Genomic DNA, 26818 nt, shown 5'->3' on the forward strand with positions numbered 1-26818 from the left:
CTGTAAGTGAATGTCAGTGAATGCCTACAGTAAGCAGGAATTAATTTCTTGAGAAAAGGGAGAATTGGGAACAGGATCTGAGGCTGTTGGAGAACACGTCTGAGAACTTGTGCTTTATGAAACGTAGAAGTTGACATTTGTGTAGTCATATTGCAGCAACCAACATAAAAGTGGTACAAACTTGCAGGAGGTGAAGCTTATCAAAATATGTGAAGGTTGTGCAAAATATTTAAAAGCTAAAAGAGAGTTTTAGAAGCCCGTTTCTAAGAGCTTGCTTTGCAAACCACAGCCTGTATTTCTTCATGTTCTCAAAATTTTTAACTAAGCATATGCAATAACTTTTTCATTACCAAAAGGAAATGACAAAGACATTTTGTGAAATTGTTCTTTTTCTAGGTCTGTAAGTAGAACTGGATGATACTGTGTATAGGAATGATTAAATAATGTGATTTCATTAAAAATATCTTAAGGAAAATACAAAACTCATTCTAAATAAAAGTGGGGAATTGTTCACTGAGCCACCTGGTGAAGGTGTCCTTAATCATGATGGGAAAAGCATATGCCTCTCCACTGTTACCCAGTGCACATTGTTGCTTTAGGAAAGAACTTCTCATCTCATCAGGTTTTTACTGTATTTTTATTTAGAGTTACATAATGTTTTCTTTTTTTCTTTTTTCTTCACTCCTTGAAAATAAATGTTAGCTTCCTATGAAACTAGAGTTCAGAAGCAGTGGTGCATGCTGTACTCTGCTGATGTGGTGGCATGTTTCCTCCTGACGTCTTTTTTTTTTTCTCCCTAGACACTCTCTCCTTGTCCCACTACTATTATCGGGGTGAAAAATGGGAATAATAGGCTTGAGGCCCAGGAATTTGTCATTAGAAATGCAGGATATCCTCTAAGACGTATAACCCTTGTGTTTGTAATTACTGCAGTGCTGCATATGATGCTGTCCTTGACAGAAACGTGGCCATTAAGAAGCTCAGCAGACCATTTCAGAACCAAACTCACGCCAAGCGAGCTTACAGAGAGCTGGTCCTCATGAAGTGTGTGAATCATAAAAATGTAAGTTTTCTATAGGAAACAAACAAGTATTTTGGTTTGTTAGGAAGAAACCGCTCATGATGGATGCCTTTTTACAAAAGAGGGAATGAGAAGTAAAGTATGCTCAAGGGCTACCTTCTCTCTGACACTATTTGCCGCCACAGGAGCATGAGTTTATTGCGTATACTACTGTAAAGGCTGTGCCAAATGAAGCTAAGCGAGTAGGCAGGGGGTGATGGAAGGGGAGAGAACAGAATATGTTCTTGTCTACTGTTTTTCCAGAAATATATAAGTGATGGTTGGAATGCTGGCTCCATCCTCCTGTCACTAGGGCTCGAGACTCAAAGCAGTGTTTCATGAGTTGGAGTACCCAGCTCAAGTGTCACTCCTTGTTCTGGACTTCATCCAAAACCATACAGATGTGGTGTACAGATTGTGCAAGATAAGGGGCCATCATTATGAAGATTATTTTAAAAATGCTGAAGAAAGTAAAGAACCCAAAGCACTTGACCATTTCCATGTATTTGTATGTCAGCTAACAGTGTGGAGCCAGGTACTCTGAAGCCACAACACGTTGCACCATTCCTTTTACTTAAAGCGCTCTTGTTGAAATAAACAACATTAGGAAGTTCTAGACTACCCTGCTTTGTACACCCACTGCCTATTGTATAAAATATGGAATTTGTAATGAAGTAAAATATCCTTAACTGTAGCAGTGGACTTACCTCATGTCTGTATGTTAATAGTAACTGTCTTAGAACTGTCTGTCTGCCTGTATGTACACTTGCTGTTTTTATAATGGGTGATGTAGGATTGCCCCAATGCATTGCTCAAGGGACTTCCCAAGGATTTTATTTTCTTATAGTTCCTCCTCTGCTGCTGTTGCTGGATTCCCCTTCCTTTCGATGGGAGTGAATTTATCAGTTAGCTACATTTACTCTTGCCTCAGATCCTGAAATGACTTTTTCATTATGCAGAGTGTAGATGAGCTTGAAAAGCATGATGTAAGCTGAGGTTTGATACTTTGCACCAGTCACAAATTCACATGCAAAGAAAAAGGTTTGGCCCTAAAATGACAAAAACGTTTAATGTCCTCTGCCCCTACCTCTGGGCATTGACTTTTCCTTGTTTCATCTTGTCAATTGGATGTGTACCTGCCTCTTCCCTATTGACATGGATTGAAGCTACCCTCAGTCAGAGAAATCCAGGAGGCTTTGAAAATGCGGGGGTGAGTAGTCCTCCATGTAAGCAGGAGAGTGATGTGTTCTCACTTAGTTTAGAATAGACTGGAGAAAAGCAGAGGACTGCAGAGTAGTGATACTCATTTTAAATATATAGTTTTTTAAATGCTGCATAAAAGCTGATGACAGCGCAGCATTTGCTGAATAATAGTTTTGAGAAGTGCACAGGAAGGAGAAGATTGTCAAAACAAGCCTAGAGAGGTGGTGTAGGCAGAGAGGGAGAGGTTCAGATGTGATCGTGGTGGCTTTGCCTCCATCTCCAACCTTTCCTGCCCACTAGAAGGAAAGCACAAAGAATTGGATCCCTAAGGTCACGTTTTTCCTCTGTGCTGCTTTGCACATTGCTATCAGTGTCTTTCAGTGGCCCAGCATGTTTAAAAAGCAAGTAATACACCTTGCATAACAGAAGTCCTGTTTTGGCCTAGAGTGTACCTGCCCTTTTGAAGGGCTTGTACTAAAATGCAGTACGTCTGGGGATGGAAATTGTGTCAGTTTGTGTGGATAAGTGCCCTCAAAGGAGTTGAGGCCATGTCAGAGAGAAGGAAGGTCTTCTGTTTACTTACAGTACGATGGTCCTTGATTACTTCTCCCCTCAGATGTGCATTCTTCATATATAAGATACTTCTGGCTGTTGCAAGAGGACTATTCCCGCAGACTGAGCTGAGGCTGGTCTTTGAACCTCTAACTTCAAAATTGAGAGGACTCTTTCACCGTTATCATTTTGGTTTATCATTCCTTACTAATCCTTCTCTCAGAAACCATTTCAAGTGCACCTTGAAGAAATCTTAGGGCTGTGAGGCATTTTATTTTGAATGTTGCCAGCTTCTTACTGAGCCATGAAGTGAGAAGTGCTGGTATAAACTGAGCAGTGGAAAACAGTTTGTCCTTTAACACGCTTCTAAATGGGTTCAACTGCTTACCTTTATCACTTGTCTTCCTCCTTTTGTCTTACTCTGCTTTTCAGATTATCAGTTTATTAAATGTCTTCACACCACAGAAATCTCTGGAGGAGTTCCAGGATGTGTAAGTAATACAGGAAGAAATTAAACTAAAGCTTTAGAGACGTGGGGCATTATAGTGTACCATGAACTCAGTAACTCTGCAGAATACAAAGGCTGTGAGCTCCTCTAAAAATGATCATGTGTAGACCACACTTTGGTAGACAGATGTTCTGTATTCCCATGTTCAGAGACTTCTGACATTTATAAGGTGCCAAATGTTGGGATTCCTAATTGCTGTAATTGTGCACAGCCTGCTGGTGAAACCCTTCTTGAGAGAGTTGTAGTTACTTGCATTTACCTTCAAATGCATAGGAAGAGGTGTGAGTAGTTAAAAGGGCCTGCTTTTGTGGTGTTAGCTTGCTTGGGAAATGATGGTTGTTGCACAGCTCCCTGAGTCATGAGGTTTTGAAATGCAGCAATTCACTCTGAAATAATTTCCCATAAGAGAGACAGATGTGAAATGTTTCCTCCTTTCATGTTGGCTTTGTACTAACCTTTGACTGCCTACAATTACTTGCCTGGGGAACCAGTGCTAGGTGTAAAGGATAACTAGCATCTCTGCTGAGCATTGCCTATTGCACAAGCACTACCATGCGTAGCATGAACCTGCCCTGAGTGAAATTTTAAATAGCGTTTTATATAGCTGTATGCCTTTTATCTTTCAGTCTTTCCCATACTCAGTATGCATGGTATGGAAATGTATTCCTTTCTGTACTCTGATAGCAGTGATGCCAACAGACAGATAGCAGTGGCAAGTATGGTTCTGGCTTTGGTATACGAGTCTTCCGCATAAAATTGTCGCTGCAGACATGTGCAGAGCAGAGGAGATAACTAGTGCTGGGGAGAAGATGAGGCATGTAGGTCACACAGAAATAGAAAGCTAGTGTTTTCCCCAAAGTTTGAGAGCGCTTTGATTCCCTGTTATAATTAACATTCAGCTGTGCTTATGAGAAGTCTCATAAGAAATGAGCTGTGTGTGTTCAACTTATTAACTTCCCTCTCAAGAGGACCAGGATAAGGTCCTGCTGAGGTTGTCAGTGAAGCTTATTTACCAGAAGCTCAAGACCAACTGTTTGTAATGAGAACTGAGTTTAGTCATGCAGTCTTAGGAGGGTTTGGGAGACATTTCACGTGGGGATGCATATTTTTGCACCACTGCTCTCAGATTGCTACGTTGCTGTGGTATCCATTCCTCATAAAGATCAAAGGCCAAATAGTCGTGTCATTTTGATGCTTGTGGCTCTTCTGTGTTCTGCATGGTTCAATTTTGTGCTGCTTGTGTGTGCATGTAAGGTACAGTCTCTGGGGAATGTACCAAGAAAGGCCCACCAAGAACAGGGTTGGTGCAGTGAGAGACAAGCACCACGACAATATGGTAGTGAGCAATTTCTGTGCTTAGCCACTCTCCAGCTATGTTATGTCCAGTCAGCAGAAATCAGTGACATTCTGAAGCAAGGAAAGGCTTTGTTACTCACTGGAAATAATGCTGTAGTTCTTCCTCAACACAGATGATAAGCTCATGACTTTGCTTTTTCATTTAGTTACCTGGTAATGGAGTTAATGGATGCCAATCTGTGCCAGGTCATTCAGATGGAGCTCGACCATGAGCGAATGTCTTATCTACTTTACCAAATGCTCTGTGGTATCAAGCATCTTCACTCCGCAGGAATCATTCACAGGGTAAGCAGACTTGGGTTTGAAACTTAGGGCAGCAAATGGCATCCTCATGAGGACTTGAGAAACCAGTTGAGTATCTTGTGTACTGTGGATCTAAGCCCTATCCCCCAGAAAAATGGCCATACGTTTACAAGTCATAGCCCATCCCCTTGTCAGAGTAGCTTTTTGGCTGTTTTAAAAGTTAGATTAGTTGTGAACTTTAAAAAGGTCATGTCCTTATTAATAATAAGGACATAACAATAAGTACTTAAGTACTTATTGTTATTAATAAGTATTAATATTAAGTACTTATTAAATTACATAACAATAAGTACTTATTAATAATAAGGACAAACAATAAGTACTGGAAATCACCAAAGTGCATACAATCTCTGAAACATACAGAGAAGGGGTTTTGCTCTTGAAAATGCAGCTGTCTGCATCCTAACGTGCATGCATAGCATTCAGACTATCTGAATTGATGTTGTACAAGTCGTATGTGTCATTGTGTCATATAAGTATGATCAAGATCCAGTTCAATGTCATACAAGTCAGATCAAGCTCCACAAAGAGCAGGCAGAACATATGGAATTAGTATTAACTGTGATTTACATTTGCTAAAATGAATGAAAAGGCAGTGAAGTGTGTATTAAATGCATCCTCTCGTTTTACTTCTCTACCTCAGAGCACGGTGTCTGCTAAGGGCAGAGCACCCGGCTGTGAATGCTGGAGTTCACCACCTGTGACTGTTGACACCAGAGGGAACAGTTCATGTGACTGTGAGCAGGAGGCAATACTCAGTGGATTAAAAATATCCTCATTCTTTATTAAAACATGCTTTTACTAATTTTTGTTTCCCAGTTTAAAAAACAGATGAGAAAATATTTCTCTTCCCTTATGAAAGGAAGAGAAGAAGGGCTAACAAAATGTGTTCCAAGGTGAACATTGTTTAACTGTAAACCAAGGTCTCCTTTTGTGGCATAAAAGATGCAGAAGGGTGATAGATCTGGTTTCAGGATAGTCTTCTGGGAAAGGATGAATTGAATAATTAATATAAATCAAACAGTAAGGTAACTCCACATATACAGTTGGAATGTCTCTACTAGGCTGACAGCACTTAAAAAAAAATAATCATGATAATAATCAAATAGTTATCCAAGCCTATTAAACTGCTGGATGCAGTTAATTTAACACTAGTAAGCTCCCACCATCCAACTAAAGCCTCCGAATATGCCAAACTAGCAACCTTTGTGAAGGATGTTGAGAGAAACAGTAGCAAGATTTTACCATGTACCTGCAAGTGATTTGTGATTATAACTATTGGTGTCAGAGAGTAAAGTCATATTTCAAGGGTGACCTAAAATATCAGTCCAGATCACTGCTGTGGCTAGCTTTATGAAGTGCAGTCATTCCTCTTCTATCTTTTCAGGATTTAAAACCAAGTAATATCGTGGTAAAATCTGACTGCACGTTGAAGATTTTGGATTTTGGACTGGCCCGGACTGCAGGCACGAGCTTCATGATGACTCCGTATGTGGTGACACGTTACTACAGAGCACCAGAGGTCATCTTGGGAATGGGCTACAAGGAGAACGGTAGGGCTGCTATTTCATAGCAAGTACAGTGGGACCTGAAGTGTAAGGTCTGCCGTCACAACTGTAAGGGGCACCAGAAGGAGAAAAAGAAAATGTAGCTGGAAATAACATATTGAATTTAAAAGGCAGGTGATTTAGAGCAGTTTCTCAGTGTTGGGTACTGCAGCTACTGACTGTATTTGTAGAGTAATATTGGTGGAGTTATTGGCGTGGGACTGCAGAATAGTGGGAAACCTGGTCATAGTTATCGTTGAATTTATCCAAGACAATCAGCCCTTTCTGAGCAGAATGCATTTGGCTTCTGTGGCTATGAAACAGGGTGTGAACAAGGGGGATTGCCGAAAAAAGTATTTGGATCTGGATCTTTGAATTGTTCAAGGCAGGAAGAAGAGAGGTAAAAGCTAAAATAGGGAATCCTAGCCATTCCACAGTTTCTACAAAACTAATTAGATATGAATTTCAAGAGCTATTTCTGCCTGTATGATAGGTTTAACTAAAGTCCCAGTTTTTGCTAACAGGTTTCATGTGGAGAAAATCTAGGTATAAATTCTGCAGTTTGTGCCTCTTTTTAATGAAAAGTAGAGTTGGAAAGGAGAGAAAAAAAGCTAAAAAAAAAAAAAAAAGTCGTATGTAATCTCTGTAGATGTAAATAGGGATTTGCTCGTAACAGTCTGTGTGGGATCTGGATACCTCTCGGTCCCTGGAAACTTAGTGAAAAGCAGGTAGGCGGTATGCACTATAAAGAAGCAAGTAGGGGCAAGTCCACTTTCACAAAGGATGGAGGGAGGAAAACTTTAAAAATGATTCTCATTTGTACCTAATCTGAGTATCAGGTAAACAAGGCAGGAAAGGAGGGGTTAAAGCATGGAGTGGAGAAAAATCTGCTGTGATTCAGATTCTGCTCTCAAAAGCTACCACTTTGCTGTATGATAGACTTTTCAATGACAAATGCTTGGGTAAAACAGCAAATGTCAAGACCAGGAATTTATTTAAAATACTCCTATTTAATTCATTTTGAAGAGGCTAACCCACAGGAAAACTTTGACTAACAGCCAAAGGCATTTTGTGAAGAGCAGTGAAACTGATTTTGGGAGCTGATTCTGTGACTTGAGCCTCTGCCAAAACTGGGAAGCCTTTGTATTAATTGTAATGTCTGTGAATTTACAGTACAGATTCCAACATGAAAATCTAGAAAGGTGACAGTTACTGAGCGGATACTAACCATACAGAATAATATATTAAAGAGGAGAAAAGTTTCTTGAAGTATTTTGATGTGTGTCATTATAAATCTGATCTAGGCTCAGCATGCTTTACATTGCTCCTTACTCCAAATATCTATTTTTTTCTGTTGTGAAATGAATTACTTTGCTTTCTCTTTCTTTCCAAACATATGATTATCTTTCTTGTTACAATTGTCCCTGAAAGGACAGAGAAGGCACTCAGTTTTCACATGATTAAAATGACACTAAGAAAAAGTTAGAGACAGTTCTGTGATGAAGTGCACAGCTGGGAAGATACTAAGAATGTTTGCCACATATAAAGGTCCTGCTCAAATGTCCCTGAAGTTAACAGAGAGGTCTCCTTTGACTCTCCTGGTCAGTGAATCTGGCTCAGGATGAATGGTCTTGTCTTAATTGCACTAAGTGAAAATGAAGTCAACAGGGAAAGAAAGCAAAACATTTGAAAACGAAGGTCAGCTGTCTGAGGAGCTGGTCTGCTTGGAGGCTCTCATCCAGCTCCCACGGAAGGCAACAGAAAGGCTTGTTCTGTGTTTCCCTGCCCTGGCCTGTGCTGCCACATTACTGAAGCTCCCCTACTTTTTTCCCCTTCCTACGTACATTGCCTGTATAAGGACTGTTCACTGCTTTCATTTTCTTTCTGCACTTGGTTGGCTAAAGATGCATAATTATCACCAGTTTGCTGCGCTTCCTGTGGAAGGTCCCCAAACCATCACTCAGAAGAAAACTGCCACTGCCTCAGGCATGCTCCTGCTGTCCTGTGTCCCTGATACCTCTACCCTCCTTTTCCCAAATGGAGCATTTCACCTTTATTTTGTTGTACCAAAAAATGAGTTGTTTGTTTGTTTCTTTGGTTTGTTTTGGATAGCTTTTGAAGGTTAAAAAGGGGGAAGAAAAAGAGAATAAACTGACTGTATAGTTTGAATATGACTGCAAAGTGAGGATTCAAAGCAGAGAAACGATATGTTTTTTCAAAGCATTCTAAAGCAGGTTTTCCCCTTCACATTGGCTCAAGATCTCTTCTGTGCATAGTGCCATCTATCTAGCCTTTTTTCTTGTAAGGCTTGAAAGGCAGAAAAATCCAACCCCATCCAAGTCAAGCAGGTAACCACACTTACTACAGGGAGGATCAGGAAGATAAGAAATATTCTTACTCTTGTTGGTACTCGTCATCCAAAGCAATTGTTTATTTTAGCATTTATTTTGAGTACCTATGGAGTAAAAAAGCAGATTGCAAGTGTCGCTCTGTGGTTCTTTGTCGGTACGTAGGTACAGCCAGACACACACAGATAGGTACAGAGACAGGACATCATGGCTTCTGACCCCAAAGCAGGACTGGTAGCCTACCCTCAAGGATGGTATTTATCCATGTGGCCTTCGCTTGAGCGAGTGCTTCTGTTTGGGACCTCGTGTGTAGTACTGCAGGGAGACTCACTCCTGCAGGACAGAGCCTATAAACTGCCTTGCTGCAAGTGGGGTTTCTTCCAGACAATCATTGTCTGGGGTGTTTTGTGCTTTTAAGTTCCAAAATAATAATAATAATAATAATCCAGTGTAAACCATGAGTCTGTGCAGTTTTTGCTTCACTTGCTAGCTTTTCCCAGCAATGTTAATTCTAAACATTTTGCACCATTGTTGCTCCCTACCATCAAAATGACTGGCACAGCTTTTACGTAATCATTTTAGCTTCTGGTGAGATGTGGGGAAAGAAAAAAAAAAAAAAAAAAAAAAAAAAAAAACAACAGCAACAAAACAAACTGAACTGTTCGGATCACCCTGCTCTTTTTCCCCTCCTTTAGGAATAAAGTGTCATAGTTAACTTTGCTTTTTTTTCCTTCTTCTTCACTTCCCTATCTCTGCTGTTCTAGTGGATATATGGTCTGTGGGATGCATTATGGGAGAAATGGTTCGCCACAAAATCCTCTTTCCAGGAAGGGACTGTATCCTTGTGCCATTTGCTGCAGCTTCACCTATTATTTGTTCCTCTCTTCCACCCCTTCCCCTTTTCCTTGTAATGAATATACCAGGACTGTAAAGATAGAAGCAAGAAATTGAATCCCAGAGGTACGAGTAAACAGAAACAGCGCACTACTGATATGGACAAAATTGAAAATGAAAAACAGATGCACAGAATTATTTCACAAAAATCAGTCACTTTATTTTAAAACCCATGGTCATTCCACTTTACATAGTTCTTATGTGATACTTTTAAACAGTGTAGAACACAAGCATTATGATAGCACGTTAATAGTTTTACTTACTATTTTTCAAAGGAAAAACATGAAACCAAAAATAAAAATAGTAATTTGGCCCATCTGGTTCCTGTAAATCTGTTTTTCTGCATTAATGTTTTGGAAGTAGTGACTTCATAACATTTGTGGTGACATCATAATCTTTTGCTTGCTAATGCATCGTGGATTTGGATTCATCTCAGTGCTGTATGGGCTCAGAACTGAGTCGATACAACCTTTTTCTTTAAAACAAAGAATTTGACTCACACAGTATAAAGCAACCGTATATCTGGTGTGGTTTCCAGGTTGAACGGAAATAAGATGTAAATGTAAAAATGGACTTCCCTTTACTTGCATGAGCTCTGTGTCCTAAGTTTAACTCTGTTTCCCTTCCATCTTGTTCTTTTCATCTTAGGTGATATTATTTTTACCACTTTCAAGGTGGTGAAAGCAATATTAGAAAATGAAAACAAAGAGGAGGTGTGTACTTAGCCTTCGCTTTATCACGGGCTAAGCCAGACAATCTGCTGGTGATGGCTGGGGAGCGTAGGGAGTGTGTATTTTGCCCATCAGAACAAAATGTAGCAACATGACATGGTTTTTCCATGTTCAGAAACAAAAAGATTATTTGCAGCAGGCTGGCAGAAAGACACCATGAAAATCTGGCATCAGCAGACACAGGCAGTTGGTGTGGAGAAAATCCAGTTCCTATAGACATACAGACATGGAACTAATTTTATATATATATATATATATATATATATATTTGCTGGCTCTCAAGTGAACTCTGTAGTGTTTGACAGTTAGGTCCCGCTTGGGGGGGGAGCATCCTATGGGAGCATAGACTGGAAATACACTGGATGCAAAACCAGATAAGAATGGTGTTTTTGTTACTGGTGGACAGCTTTGAGATCTCCCTTCAGAGGTGCCAAGCATTTGGGGCAGGGCGTGGGGCAGGCTGTACAGCAAACTTCTGCTGAAATCTGAACCTGGTGCTCCCGGCAGCACCCCAGAAACACCAGGGTTACTCTTCTCTTACAGATAACAAGCTCTTTTCCTCTTTTTTTTTTTTTTTTTTAAACATAAAATGAAAAAATAAATTCTGAATTTCAGCTGTAAAAATAGTGAGGATAGCTCCATTTAACATATTTGGAGAGAGGTGTGATTCAGTTTTTAGTTTATTAAGCAACTAGAATACAGGAAAAAAAAAAAGTGTTAGAATGTAGTACATGCTTTTAGCGGGTCTCTCCCTTTTCAACCAGAAAGGATAGTTATGAGTCACGTCCTGCCCTGTTTCTGGCAAAAAATGAATGCTACATAATTTAAACAGTGTAGCTTAAAAAAAAATGAAGCATGAGAATTGCTACGTTTCTGTCCGTCTGTGAGAAAAATATCATACAATAGAGTCTTATTCAGGGACAGCAACAGAGTTTTTGAACAAATGGAGAAAACATTGTGTAAATTCTGTGATCGACCAACGTTTTAAATTACTGGCAATCCCATGCGCTGAAAGGTGGTGTATGTGGGCCAGGGCACAACTGCTACCATCTCTTATTGATGCCTTTTTTCAGGTGAGTTGGAAGGAAGAAACAAAGAAGAAAAAAGGACTCAGTGCGTTAATTTCCAAGTCAGTACTCAACTGTTAATCAGTTGGACCCCATGAACCTGACTGTTAGACTGGTTTGTGTCGGGGCCCATATTATTTCCCCTTTGTCTGGTGCTGTTGAATCCATTCTGCCTCCTAGATGCAGTAGGGGTTGGAGGGGCACCTACGCAGCTGCAGGGGAACTTCACGGAGTGGCATCAAAATAAAGCTTCCCTTGTGCTACTAAAGGCCTTCCAGCAGTGGGCTTTCCAGCTGAAGGAGGCATGTCTGTATAGAAGCCAAAATTTTCAGTTCTTTCTCATGATCCAGAAGGATGTCTGCTGCGTGCACTTGCTGCCAATATAAGGAGCTTACTCATTTCTAGTCTGGAGTAGGAACATCCATGTGTGCAACTGATGCAGCACACATGCAAGAAAAAATTGACAGCTGCTGCCAAGTATTAAGAAAGCCAAGTTTTAAAAAGCTAACCTGAACGAAACAATTGCCCTGAGTTACCATTGTGCTGAGTTACTGCTGATTTTAAGTGAAATTGCATTTTTAAAGTCTTTGTGGAAATTAAAACATGGGAGAAATTAATTTCAGATTCTCATATACATAAAAAACCTCTTTCTAAGTTACTGTAAAAAAGCCATGAAATCCATATAGACCGTGGTACCTGTATGCAACCATTGTCACGGTTAATATAAACTGAAAGTATGCACTTTCAAAAAAAAAATTAACTTTATTAAAATGGTCTCTGGACACATGTTTTGTGGTATCAAGAAGCCCAACATTGTATTTTTTTTAAGACAACTAAAAATGGAGTATTTTTGAGTGAGAAACCTAGGAATATCTGAACTGCTGAAGCCACATTGATATTCCACAGGTTTTGCCCACACGAGACAAAGTCTGTCTCAAAGAGACTTCAGTGTAGCTACGAGGATGGTTTGGCTGATGCCATTCCTCTCTCTTTTTAATTCCAGTATGCATATTCTAATGCTTTATAGTGCAGATTACATTTAGCGTAAGACCCCCGTACTGTCTGTAATGTGTGTGGCATTTGGAGTGGGTCCCAGCAGCTACAGTGGAGATGATCCGTTGCTCCTTTCCCTGGGCAAACAACAGCCTGGACAGAGAGCAAGTGAAGGACCTGAGAACTACCCCCATGAGGCTGGGGAGGACCGCAAAGCTCATTCAGCAGTGCCTGCGTCTCTGGCCTCCAGAGTTTCCTGCAGCATGTTTCTTGAATTTTACTTAGAATGCCGTGAGTTCATTGAACGCAAGCTGGAGCTGACTGTACACCTCTGAAGAGCCATCTTCAACAGGAGCCTTAGCAAGAGCAGTTGTGGTTATTCCATCTGGGCTCCCTTCCATAGTCTTTTGTGAAGTCCCAGAGGTGGTGCAGGAGGAGTTTACAGGGCCATTTATTCAAGATGGCAGTGGCAGGGAGGCATTTGGTGTCCTCGGAAAATGTGCTTGTATTTTGAAGTATATGTAGGCACTCAGGCAGACTGACTAAAAAAAGGCTGTGTTTTGCCATTAGCTTCAGAACAGCTTTGTGCAGCGGTCTAGTTTGTAGAGATTGGGGCAGGGATAAAAATTCACCACTTCTGGTAATCCATGTCACAAGTACTTGGAGAGGGGGCTTCACATCATGGGCTGCCCAAGTTCAGCAATTTCACTTCAAAGACTCAGGTGGAAAGTTGTGGATTTAATTAATTAATGGTCATTTTCAAGTGATCTTAAAACATCAAGGCAAATAGTTGCTAAAATTGGAGCTGTGCAGATATCTACATGGCAATCAATCAGTGTGCATTTGTTTGAAGTTTAAAGGCATTCCTTGTGTTGGTGGAGCATCACCAGTCTTTTTGAATATCTTGCTTTTGGAAAAAATCCGGAACTAATAGAAATTTTCAGTGGTTTGGAACTGAGTGCAAATGTTCTGAGATTGGGGTGGGTTGTTTTTCTGATGCATGCAATACTGAAATGACTCAGAGTCCGTCTGGATTTATGCAGGACTTCATGAAACACCAGGCTGAGGCTCACAGAGCATTGCTCAGCAGTCTCAAAGCCTTAACTGGGGCTGCTGATGATCACTGCTGTGTCTGCCTTGTAACAAACCCCCTCGCCTCCAGCTAACTGCAGTTCAAGAACAGGGCTCTAATTTGACTTAGTTCTAAGTGGCTCAGGGGGGCGAGCAAGAAGGCAGAGTTGGTTTTTTTCTCTTCAGATATCAGATATATTCAGATGTTCATCTTTACTGCTTCCGAGTTGGGTGTTTTCAACGTTCCTTCCCAAAGCCTGAGGAATCAAGTAGAATAATACTACCCACTCCGCAGAGTTTTCTGTTCAGTGAGTCACCGAGTGAACTTCCAGTTGTGCGTTGTTGACCATAGCACAGAGCAGTAACGTCAGAAGGCAGCCTCTGACATTAAAAAGGGGTTAATAACAGATGAACAAACAACTGCTTGCTCTATCTTCTCCTGATATTTTGCATGCCGTTTAGCTTGTGATGAAAGCAGCAATAATTTGCATCTACAGGTTTGCTTCTTGCTTCCTAACAAGTAGCCTTTTATTTATTTCTCTACTTATTTATTGATTTATTTTGTAGTAATTAAGCTTTTCATACGCTAAGTTAAGCAACAGGGAGCCTTAAACCAGGCATGTAGATTGCCACAGATAGGACATCTGCATTCAAAATCAAATCACCTTTCAACTGTTGCTCAGTGTAAAATTGCAGGAGTAAATTTAACCAAGCAGCATGATGCTTTCATTTTTCCCCGCAGCTTCTGGCCCTGAGAGACCAGGCTGTCCCTTTTAATGCTTCCATGCCCTATGGCTTACTCATAGAGCAAGGACAGCAGAGGTAATGTGGTTTCATGGTATTGGTACTGGGGAAAACACCAGTTCAATGTGACACTGGACGGAAGGAGTTTGATTTTCATCTCATGTTCTGGTGTAAAATGTGGTTAGGTTTGTTTTAATCCAGCTGAACTGCTCTTCTCTGTACCAGGTAAATAGTTCCCCAGTTTGCTCTGAATTTCAGTGCAGAAGATATGGCTCAGTGCTTTTCTGTCTCAACTGTCCTGTTTAGAAATGGGCATTTCCTACCACGCCGAGCAGAGATCTTAGGAGATTCTCAAGACCCCTGTCTCAGATGGACTGATGGCTGCACTGAGATCCTGTGGAAGTGAGCCAGCAGGCTCCAAAGCGAGCATGATGGTAGTTGAGTAACCTCAACAGATTCTGTTCCCACCCCTGAATAATTGGTGGATGTGTCTTCCTGGGGACCCAGGGTTCCTTTGTGGCTGCTGGCAGTTCAGCTTCTGAAAATACGCACGGATCTCAGCAGCTGAAAGGATAAAGGAAAAGCAATTTGCATATCCTCACTAAATGCAAAGACCAGCATTCATTTACAGTACAAAGCAGTATAAACCTAGGTAATGAATGCAAATGAAAACTTTAAAAAGACAATTAATTGGTGAATTTTAATTATGAATATTCTTTTGACATGGTAGCCAGCCGTGGGTCTCATTTGGTTTTCTGCATTTAATTGTCATTGTCTTGCATCCACACTGGGGTAACGAAAGCTGATGGAGTCTGTTTTCCTCAGACCTGCTGCGCTGCCACGCAAGGCGCGTGCACAAGCAGGAACACGTCGCGGAAGGCGCGAGGGCTGCAGGCCCTGCGCTCTGGTGGCATGGTTGGATAAGTCTTCTCATTTATTTGTTGTTCTGTTTCTGTTTTCTTGTTTACCTTCATTTCATTTTTGTTTTCAGTTGACATGTGGTCAGTAGGGTGCATCATGGGAGAAATGATTAAAGGTGCTGTGTTGTTTCCTGGCACTGATCGTATCCTTCCCAGCAGCCGATTTGGCCTCAGGAGGTACTTGTGACCCTTTCCCCTCCAGCCCCTGCATGCTAGACTAGTCCATTCATACTGCATCTAACCAGCTGGGTTGAAAGTCCCACTGCAAAATCCTTGCAAGCAACAATGTCAATAAACCATTACATCTCTCAGTAAAAGCCTTACCTGGAGAATGCAGTGAGTATAGCATCAGGAGAGGGAAAACATCCTGCACAGTTGGTCAGAACTGCTTCCTGCTGATAGCAGCCAGTGACCAGTTGCTTCTAGTTCTGTTGCGTTATAAATGTCCGTTCATTAATTATGGGGTTTCTTGCTTCATAAATGACAGTCTTTGTAAGTTCAGGTTGTGCCGCGGCAGGCATGAGTCGCCGTTTGCCTCAGCATGATGTGGGAGACATCCTGCAATTTAGGAAGAAGGTAGGATGAACTCAGGCCTGGCTTGTCTTAGCTGCAAAGTGGTGTTGAGGTAGGGAAGCAGGAAATGGCCTCATTTGGGGGATTTCTTCTGCCTCCCATCACTAAAATTGTCCCTTAAATTTGTAGCAGTTGTATGACTCAAAAGGCTAGGAGCTTCCTCAGAAACTGTTCTAAGAGACTTCACTCATCCTTTTATCTAAGCCTTGTAGCCATTAAGTGAAATCAGAATGTGTTTTGGACATCAAGAAGCGATGGTTTATAGACAAAACATTTTAAATCAGTGGCCCAGCGCTCCAAGCAGACTCAGTATGTACAATTTTCCATAGAGACCATTTTGCACTCAGGCCCAAGGCAGCCATCACACTTCTTTGATTGGCTGCTTTAGGAAAACCTTGATAGGAACTTGGTTATTTATCAGCTGGTCAAAGCGGTTCCTGCTGGGAGTACAAGCACCAGAACTGCGCACATCTGAAGCCAGTGACTCGTGCTCTGTGGCCTTCACAGATGAGAACTGACCATGGCCTGCACGCCAGGTTTCCTTCTGATTAAACCCTGTAGTTCAATAGGTGACAGAGGAGTTTCCAGGCATTATTAATTTTTAATGCAACTTTCTCTGAAAGCGTGTGTATGTTTGTGTGTATGTATGCTTGCGTATGCATGTAGTGTTACTTACTAGTTCAATTTCGCACTCCACTTGTGGCCTCATTCACCCTTTAAAGGGTTCAATATGCTGATTAAAACATGAAAAAGTAATATCTAAAGAGCAGAAAATAAATGAAAGTAGGCAGTGATATTTTCACAGCCTTGTCTAATATAATATGCTGAGTTTTGCACAAAGTGGGATCGCACTGAAATTAACGCTCCAACTCCCCAGAGTTTTCAAGTGATCGGAAGCACAACTCATCTGCACGTGTGAAAGAAACCTTTCACTTCTAAGTGTTAATGTAACTCATTAGCACTTATTTGCGAGGATTTGGCCCAGGCTGTGCTTGTGTTTTCTGTGAATATGGGGCGATAAAGGTAAGGGGGGGAGCACTGTAGCTCAGTGCTGGTTTTAGGTTAATAGGCTGAAGTTCTGTAAGATACCATTTAAAGAAATCCCCAAGTAAGTACAAAAGGAATTGAACGTGTCCCATGTAGTGCTTTAAAAACAGCTTTATTTCACACAGCTGCGTACTTATTAAAAAGAGATCACCCAAAGCCTCTATAATTAAAGCATTACATGCAGTTTAATACTGCAGTAACCCCACAGAAATCGGCATTAGCAGCTGCTGATGTGTTTGGCGTTGTTCTATAATTGAGTTCACGTTCTTCATTTGTATTTATAATGTGTTGCTAAATTTGCGCAGCGCTTTATGTACTGCTCGGCTTTTCTTCTGCGGTTCCGTTAGCGTTTATTTGACGGCCTGGGAGCGATGCTGAGCACCCTGCCCTGAGTCAGCCGCTTCTCCCTCCTGTGCTGGCTGCGCTGCCCGAACCAGCAGCGGGTTGCGATGGACCACGGTGCTGTCGTCTTCCTACAGCCTGCAAAGAAGATAATTACCATTTCTGTAAAAGTCGTGGTTGTGAGTTATTTTTCTTCAGACGTGTGATGGAGTTGGGCAGCTGTCTAATTCCGTCAGCAAGGAATTATGAGCCCTGGCAGCTTGGGGGCAGCATACCTAGGTATGTATTCAAGTGTCAAAGGAGTAAAAATAAATACGAATCTGATTCTTAAAACCACCACAAACAAAAAAACCCTTCCTCTTCCACATAAAATGTGTGTAAAATGGGTTAGGACTGGCAGTGGACCAAAAACACAAGCTGCTGATACATTTTTCTTCATGCAAGTGCTTTATTTCACAACCACGCTTTGATTTGAAGTGTTTAATACCCATTTGTGTCCATTTTTATGCATACATAACTGTAAAAAGCGTTTCTGAATCAGGATTGAATATTCATGAGAAATGGCTTGTCAGTCATCCAGCTGACTTCAAAATTAACTCTTTGCCATTTTCCAGCAGTTAAGGGGTATAGATCATTTGATACCATTTCTGTTTCCAGACCTAAATGGTCCATTCACCCAACTGAAACAACTTTTACAGCAAAATGCAGCAATCTCAGATGGCTACAGAAAATTCACAGGGAGAAAAATAGGAAAGGTCTTGGAATAAGCACAGAACGGAGTGCTTAGCTAAGCTGCAGCTCTGTTCTGCTCCTGTAATCCATTTGAATTCACTGAAATGGCTCGGGTGGAGCTGAGATCAGAATTCAGCTGCCATTCTTTGTGTAAACTCTTGAGTGAATGCTTTGAAGTGTCAAAAGTCCCATGGGCCTTTACTGATCACTGGAATTCTGATACTTCTCTACCACCTCTGGTGTATGGGCATGACGTAGTTTAATGTGAGCTAAAGCTTTTTTGCTTTTTAAATGTTAAATGAAATTTCTTTTCAAGGTTGAGGGGCAGTAGTTCTGCTTACAGAGAAACTGTTATGATGAAGCTTGGATACGCTTTTACCTCAAGCAAGGGCAGAAAGGCAACCTGGTTTGTTGTGTTGGCTCAGGATCAGTTTCGAAAGCTGATTGTGCCGGTGAGCTGACTCTTAACTCCACTCAGGATTGTCTGCTTGTCGTCTCATACCAGTGCATAAATGATTTGAAGGAGTTAAGTAGTTGCCTTAGTCCTCTCTATTTGGTGAGCTGTGTATTTGGTGAGGCATGGTTAGACATTTATTTCTTCACTTGCTGAATGCATTTTGGACAGGATAGGAAGGATGTGCCTTTGAATTCTGTATTTGGTATTTGGGAATGCTTACAAGGAAATGAGACATCAAGTGGAGAGATGTAAAATTAGTGTGATGGATTAGATTAGAGTGGCCATTCAGAGATGGCCATGCAAGCTATCACTTACGGAGCCTTATTCTGTAACTGCAGTCACATTACATGTCACGTGGATTTGGGCACAAGGTTTTTACACACGGTTTCACGGTTCACTTAGAAGGTATTTAGTAATGCTGATGTTTAGTCTCCTAGGTTAGGTACTCGATCATCAGCGGTGCAGCTGTGCACATTACAAAAGTGTAAGTGTGTGATATGACACAGAAACTTATTCATGGCCCAGAGCAGATACTGCAATGGTGAGGCAAAGTCCCCAGGGGAAATGGTGATACTTACCAAGGGCAAGATTGCAGTCCTACTCTGCAGTATCTAGACTATCCACTAAGCATTGATTTACTTCCTGTTTCATAAGCTAACGTTCTCTGCAATGGGATGAAGTGTCAGCTAAAAATAATAATAATAAATGTAGTTGAAAATTGTAATCAAGGTGTCATCATGTATATCCATCCACAGGGTTAACGACAGCTGCACAGCCAACACCACTACCAAATGATCAGTGGTGATTTTTTGAAGTCATTTTACTTGTGTGCTACATGTAATTTTTATTTTCACATGCTCTATTATAGCACATAAATAGTGACTACTCCTCTTTTAAGTTGCAAAATGTTTTCTCTTGTGGTCTATTTTTCACAAATACCCCATTCTTCTCAAAGCATTTACCTCGTCGCAGAAAATACCCAGTATTTTTGTCTTGTCAAATGTTACCACTTTGTATTTCTTCTGTGTTTATTATAAATTGTGTTGACATCTGTTTGTAAATTACAGGGCTGTGGGAAAAAATAGATGTCTGGCACTGACTTATCCCAAAGCGAAGTTGGTTGGTTGGTTTTCTTGAGTAGGGGATTGAGAGAGAATTCCAGTTTCAAAGGAAAAAGTGGATTGAGCTATCAGCTTTGCAATTGTTGGTACGGTTTGGTGTCAGAGGGAGAAAGACAGAGCTGCTCAAGCTGCTCAGAGTAATTATTCTAGTTTGACAGGTTGGCTGCACCAAAAATCTGGATCCTAAGCACTGCAGTAAGTTTTCATTGGTGAAACCTGCACATTCAAGGAAAAAAAACTTACCAGGCACTTCCATGAGGTTTTTGACATAGCAATAAGATTAATTTACCCTGTCCATTTGTTGTGAAGGAAGAGCCCTGTGACCATGTCATGTTCATGGTCCTTACATTTAAAAATAAAAGGAATATTGGATGTGCTCATGTTATACCCCTCTCCAGCAGAAGCATGTTAAACCAGAAAGAGCAAATCCTGCTCCAGCACAGTAAAACCAGTCTAAATGTGCTGCTTAACAAGTGAAGGTGGGTTCCAGTCTGTTGGGCAGTGATTTCCTGCTGTCACCACTGCCATCCAGCACAACTTCAAAAGCCCTCTTATAAATACAGTAAAACATTGCATGTATAAAAGATCACATTTTGGTAGGTAACGTGCATTTTCTACTTGACAGTGCATGGATGTGTTTGAGAAGGATTTGGAGAAGAGACCCTTGTATCAGTCAGTAACATGGAAAAGCAGTGCTTGGTCTGTGGGCATTGGCCATGAGTTTTGCAACAGGAGATTTTCTGTTAGTTCTGTTCGAGCAGAGCTAAACCATCCTAGTTCAAACAGTATCTCCTGCAAAGTAGTACTGTTGAACATCGGAAAATCTAATTACTGACTCAAAAAAAAAAAGTGTAATTTGTGTAGTCAAAATATTAGAAGGGGAAAAATTATTTACTATTTTGAGGCTGGCTAGTTTAAGCACAAAGACAATCTCTGAATTTTGTTTTTCAATCACAGGTTATTTTTTTTGTGAAACTTTAGAAATACGGCTATCAATTCAGAAGATACACACTTCAGAACTGTATTCAATTTCTTAAATTTTAAGAAACTTCCATTTCTTTGCTGTAATTTTGTGTAGCCATCCTCGTGCCAGTGTTTGTGCCACACAGCAGCTAATAAATGCATCTTAGATACTTTCTTCTCTCTCAAGTGCAGGTGCTACCATGCGCAGTTGATGCGTTTTCCCTGATGCTGTTTTTGGGGCAAAGGATAGCTGAGCTGACTGGTGTCTAAGGACATGGTGAAGAAGCCCAGTTGTCTGCTTTGATCACTCGGTTACACAAAAGCAATCCTTGTGGTTGCTGTGGCCGATGCCTGACCTTGCAGGGCTGCGCTCCCATCCCCATGCCGGCTGAGCTGGGAGTTGCCTTCTTCATGCACCCTTGCATCCAGTGCACGTGCAAGCTTTGCACTGCCGCCTTGAAGCAGGCCCTACGTTTGCCCCCGCTCACCCGACAGCCTTCATCCAGCCTGCACGGTACCGCTGCCAGCCGTGGCCTCCAGGCGTGGCTTTCCTGGCACAGCTGCCGCTGCTGCCGTTTTGTATTCTCTGCGCTGCTCTGCGACGTGCTTACGCTCTGGTCTAACGTGCCTCAGAAAGACCTGCCCCTGAAATGGTCAAGCCAGTACACAGGCAAGGGTGCCACTGGAGTACAAATCAAAAACGCCCGACGTGACTTTGTATTCTTGTTTTTTTAATGAAGTACTTGGGCTGCTCTTCAAGCAGCTATAGACTTGATTAATTTTTTTGTTGTTGCATTTCTTTCATTTTCTGTTTAAGACAAGATAGTTTTCACAGACAACACAAGATACATACAGCTTTTAGAATGGATGAGGGGGGTTGCTCTACATGAATATTTCTAGTTTAATAAATGCCAGTTTGTTGGAAAGTTTTCACAGACCACTGCTGTTTTTAACAACTCTTTTGAGTTGGAATTAAAATAATTCAAAACACTGTTAGAGCCTTTTTAAAACACATTTAAATTCCTTTCATCCTTTTACATGCTTTTGATTAGAAAGGCTTCAATTTTATAATGCATTTGATTTTTTTTTTCAAATAAGATATTTCAGGCAAACCCAAACTTAGTAAGAAACTTCAAGCAAATCCCTTTGATGGGTTTTCAAACTATGTAAGAATCCTAAATCTCTGGTTCTCTAAGCTGGAACACTTCTTTGAAAATCTGAAATAGCTTCTGCACCAAAAATCTGCTTTTTGCCTCCTCATATTTATTTCCTGTTGCTTCCATCCCATGGACCTCATTTGTCTCTTAGATTGTGAGGAATTGTGTCTAGTATGTGGGAAACTCCTCCACAGTTAAGACAGTCATGACAACAGTAATGTACATGAAGAATAAAAACTCTGTTCCTGTGCTGAAATGCTTTAGATGTTTGTCTCTTAAAAGCTTATTTCCAGTATGCTCTTACAAAGCACCCTGCACCACGTTTCTTAGCGTAAATGCACCCATGTCTGCATGTGCTATTCCTTTTTTTCATGTTATCATGAGATTCCCAGCACTGTGAATAAGAGCAATGTAGAGATGGTACTGACCTGCCAGATAGTCACTTACTTTTTTTCGTTGGTGAGGTTGTTCTGAATGAGGCTGTAAGAGCTTCACATCATTTATCAGCCGTGTAATCATTGTCTGAAGAAAACAAAAAGAGAGGGAAAAAAAAGAAGAAGAAAAAGCTCAGTACAAATTGCCTGTAATAAGATTTGTTTCTTAGCATGAAAGCCTGTTTCTTACTAGTCAGTCACAGTTTAGCAAGATAGCCATGACGGTGGTGTTAAAGAGAAACATCTGTCCATACTCAAGGCATCGTTCACCTGCAGATAGTGAGTCCCGGTACATTCTTGTGACATCTAACAAATCGCTTTTGGGGGCTCCAGATGGGTGGTTTTAGTACAATTATCGCTAATTAAGGGATCCGGGAGAGTAATCATAGTGGCATAAAGCAGGTGAGTAGAGGGCAACTTGTGTCCCAGGCAGAGCTCCTTTTCTGCGGTTTGTGTCAGCTGGGCCTTGCTCTGCACTGGCAGCACAGAGGCCGTGCGACTGCATCGCCGTGCCCTGCTGTGCCCGTGCAGCTGGAGCAGGCGTGCAGGAGAATGGGAGCAAGCTGCCGGTGACAATCTCAAGAGAGCAGGCTGTGTATTTCCCCATGCTGTTCGGTTTGGGATTTGCACAACACCTTCACCTAACGTAGACATGGGAGAGAGTTGTGTCCGTCGCAGGCCGTAGGACTGGGAGGCATAATGATGCAAAAGGTAGCGGCTGCAAAGATTTTATGAAGGGAGAGGACACCTCTGAGGATTCCCAGGGAGTGACTGTGTAGAAAGGCCAGGAGACTGGGGCTTGTGTTTTGTTTTCCTTAATTACTTATGTTCAGATATTGATCAGTGGAATAAAGTTATCGAGCAGCTGGGAACGCCCTGTCCAGAATTCATGAAGAAGCTGCAGCCGACGGTACGGAACTACGTTGAGAACAGACCCAAGTACGCTGGCCTCACCTTCCCCAAACTTTTTCCAGACTCTCTCTTCCCAGCTGACTCGGAACACAACAAACTCAAAGGTATGTCTGATAAAGGACCACAGTTAACAAGTGAACTGCCACAGTGCAAGGAAGGATTTTCCCAATTTTTCTTCTCTCTGGTTGTATTCCTTCTTAATGCATTTAGTTGTGGAGATGAATGAATTCTTATGTTGAGCTGAGAGGCAGCTTTTGGAAGTGATTTTTGGAGAACCTGGTACTTGGGCAGCCAAGGAAGTCTCCATTGTCACTGATTAATGTGTCAAGTACAACCACGTGGTGTTCTTTATGTTACTTCTGTATCGTGAGGAACTGTGGTGGTCCTTTATGTTCTTGCTAAAACTTGTAACACAAAGGAAAAGGAGAGCTTTCATCACAACATCTCAACACTTGCAGGCTTTTCTTTTAAACTAGAAAGGACCAGTTTGGCCAGGTGCCTGCCTCACAGCTCTGCCTTTCCTAGACAACGGAAAGGTATCAGCAACATCAGCCAAGATGGTCTTGATATAGCTGAGGTTTAATATGTGTTGTGGGTGGATTTCTTATTTTGAAGAATGCTGTGGTTCAGTTTTGACATGTAAAGCTGAGCAGTAACTTAATTCTGGTGCAACTAGATCTACTGCTCTACAATATATACGCTGACATGTTTTGTGATGGCCTTAATCATATTTTGAAGCCATGGTTTACTTCAACACGACTTCTGTCTCCAGCTGGAAAGACTGATTAACGTGTGTTTAGGATGAAAAGGATTTCTCAGTGCAGCTCTAGAACACCTACCAACTTGTGCTGTGTATCTGTATTGCACCTCTTGAGTACTTCGGGTTGCTTACTACAGTGACCTGTAATGATCTTCAATTGCTTGCAGTTGGGATGTCGTTCCATTTCCCAGAGTGCTCTTCCTGTTAGCAGCTGTTTGGTAGCAAGGCTGCTGTCTCAGCTCCAGGAGCCAAGTGAAGGTCTGAGTGAGTGTTTTGGGATGCACAGAATTCCATACTCCTCCTACAGTAAATTTGAACAAATACATTTTCATGGATTTGGAACTGATGAATAGCAAGCACAGAGCACGCTATTACCATTTGGATGCAGGAGGCACATGCATTTAGGCAAACTGAATGGTCCTTTTAAAGATACAGTGTCAGAACAAGAAACAGTGCATTACAAGAGTTCTGCTGGTGCATCACTGTATCATCCCACCTGCTGCTTAAATAGTTCAGGAAGAAATGTTAGCAGTTTCATTTGATAGCAGGGTTGTGCGAGATGGGAACCCTAATAACATTTTGCACTTGATACCTCTTTTACATTCTTCTTTCTTTCAAGTTCTCTGTTGTGTGATATAAAGTGAACTATTTTGAGCATGGAATTGAACACTGCACTAGTAGCAATAGCAAAGAAAGTAAGTTGCTGATTTTTTTTTTTTAGCAAGGGGATTGATGGTATCTATTAAAATCTCCAAGTAGGAGATTTTAATGGCTCCCGGAGGGCAATGTGAAAAAGCACAGAGAAGTTTCAATGTTTTTCTGAACCACCTTAAGAGTACATGTAAGTTTCAGGTTTTGATTTAGAAGTGTCATGGTTTTATACCTCATTCTGCTAGCTTATTTCCTGATCCTGGCAGTAATTCAGACAACTTAAGCTCATGTTTCGTGGGTGTATTAGTCAGCCTTGTACATGTAATCTGCCCACAGCATGTACAATTTCACTGAAGCCTGCTAGGGCAGTTCTGGCACGCTGGCCTGAAGCTGGCACCTTTCTAATGAATGCAGCCTAACGGTGGTTACAAGGCAGGGGGCAGAAGTACGTGTAAGCAACCTCTAGAAAGGCTGCATCATTCCATAGTCCAATTCACCTTTCTCCGGTGGCATTGATTTCTTGTACTAATAACCGTTTTTTTCTGATTTCATTGTTCTAGCCAGCCAAGCCAGGGACCTTCTATCAAAGATGCTAGTCATTGATCCGGCTAAGCGAATATCAGTAGATGAAGCCTTACAGCACCCATACATTAATGTCTGGTATGACCCAGCAGAAGTGGAGGCGGTAAGTCAGATGTGATTCCTTATTTCAGACTGCAAAATGTAGATGTGATTCATGTTCTCCTCCTGCTTTATAGCAGCTTGATAACAAACATGCTATAAGAAACAATATCGTGATGGTGGTGGTCTCTGGATTCATGTGACATTCTGTCTGTTGGGACACAATGCATCTGTTTGTTAAATTAACTGACAATAGGTAGAAGAAATAAAAAAGTTTTAAGTACATGAAGCCATTTTCTGCTCTCTTCTGGTCAAGATGGGAAGAGTATTTTGAAGCAGTAGCTCACCTGTTTTTTCTAGCTATATAACAGTCTGGCAAAAAAAAAAAAAAGTTATCTTTCTTTATAAACCTGACCATGTGGAAAACAGTAAGCGTCACCTGTATTTATTTTCAAGGATGTATGTGCAGAAGAGGAGAATCAAACAAAACAACACAAAATCTTGAAAGCTTAGTGGAATATTTATTATTAAACTGAGGCAGAGGTTCACATGATTTCCTGGGCCACAGTTCAGTGTTTGGTACCACATGTACTGCAGGCAAAGAAGTTGAAATTGAATTTTTCTTGGAATCTTGTCATGCTTCATTCACCTCCCTGCACGCCTTGATCAGGCTGGTGTTAACAGGAATCAGTGCAATCTGTAGGTACTTAAGTGGTGTGGTATGAATAGGTATAAATTCAGAGCTGTTCCCTAATAGTGTATGGAAACAGAGCCCAATCTTGCAGCAGGTTTGGAAATGTTACTTACCACAACAGGCAGGTAAGACCCTGATCCCTGCAAATTTCAGTCATTGCTGTTCAGAGACATGTTCCAATTCAGTGTATGCTCTTAAAAGAGCAGTGACCTTGAAGGAAGAGTAAATGGAAAATGGAAAACACAAGAAAAACACCAAATTTCCATTGCGTAAGCTTTTTGCAGAGTGTATTACTTAGGGATGCTTTAGAGGGGATGGCTCTGCTATCTAGAAAGCCTTTCGATTTTGTGCACTTGATTTTTTTTAAAAAAGTTCAGTCACTCTGAGGTTCTAGCATATGATATGCTGATGTATGTTACACCCCAACACGCCTGTTCCACTTTAATGTCCCTCTTGCAGGCCTCATTCTATTAACAGGTAATTAAGTTGCATTTCCATGCATTACTTCTGTATTAAGGAACTACTCTGATGTGAAAAGAACTCAGATAAGTCTTTTACTTACAGGCACTGTGCTGTCATGCCTCCCAATCTTGCCTTTATTAAACCATTTAGCCCATTTTTTTTCTAATTATCCACGGATAGTTTCAAGATCTACATTCATTATTAGAATTAGTTGACAAATAGTTTATGCTAACATTAATGACTCTGAGGTGAGTCTGCTTTTGTAAGATTTCTGTTCTCAGTGTGTACAAAGCTGTGTGAAATGGCTCGTGTTCCCTGACTGGAAGACTTACAAGCAGAGGAACGGTATCTGTGCATGAATAGGCATTGTGGTGCTTTCTCTTGCAAACTTTGATAATAAAGCCATGTGTGGAGCACAGTAGTCATTCTTTTCTAAATAATACACTTTGCAGCATTTGCTCAACTCTTCTCTGTCTCTTAAAGGTATTCTCATATTTTAGTTATTAGGAAATTGGACTATTTTGACCCTTTGCTGTTTCCATTACCTGGTAAACCAGCTAATGCATTTTGCATTTTCTCTCAGTATTCTGTTCTA

At 41.1% G+C, this 26818-nt stretch overlaps 1 protein-coding gene and 1 long non-coding RNA gene across 10 annotated transcripts in view; both read left to right on the forward strand.

Annotated features, from left to right (window-relative positions):
* Nucleotides 1-26818, forward strand: part of MAPK10 (mitogen-activated protein kinase 10) — a 121045-nt gene that overhangs the window by 80771 nt on the left and 13456 nt on the right. For 8 of the 9 annotated variants that reach the window (XM_035325133.1, XM_035325132.1, XM_035325140.1 and 5 more), the window contains 7 exons: nucleotides 934-1063; nucleotides 3248-3306; nucleotides 4826-4964; nucleotides 6370-6535; nucleotides 9642-9713; nucleotides 22957-23139; nucleotides 25007-25131. In XM_035325133.1, coding sequence (XP_035181024.1) covers nucleotides 934-1063; nucleotides 3248-3306; nucleotides 4826-4964; nucleotides 6370-6535; nucleotides 9642-9713; nucleotides 22957-23139; nucleotides 25007-25131 — 874 coding nt within the window. Of the gene's footprint in view, nucleotides 1-933; nucleotides 1064-3247; nucleotides 3307-4825; nucleotides 4965-6369; nucleotides 6536-9641; nucleotides 9714-15368; nucleotides 15441-22956; nucleotides 23140-25006; nucleotides 25132-26818 lie in introns of all 9 variants that reach the window. The other variant, XM_035325135.1, reaches the window with a different exon arrangement.
* LOC118166317 lies at nucleotides 15447-20418 on the forward strand. Its single transcript, XR_004750442.1, has 2 exons — nucleotides 15447-20058; nucleotides 20317-20418. It is a non-coding gene; the product is annotated as an uncharacterized LOC118166317 (long non-coding RNA).

This window comes from Oxyura jamaicensis, chromosome 4 (assembly GCF_011077185.1).
Source record: "Oxyura jamaicensis isolate SHBP4307 breed ruddy duck chromosome 4, BPBGC_Ojam_1.0, whole genome shotgun sequence".
Lineage (NCBI taxonomy): Eukaryota > Metazoa > Chordata > Aves > Anseriformes > Anatidae > Oxyura > Oxyura jamaicensis.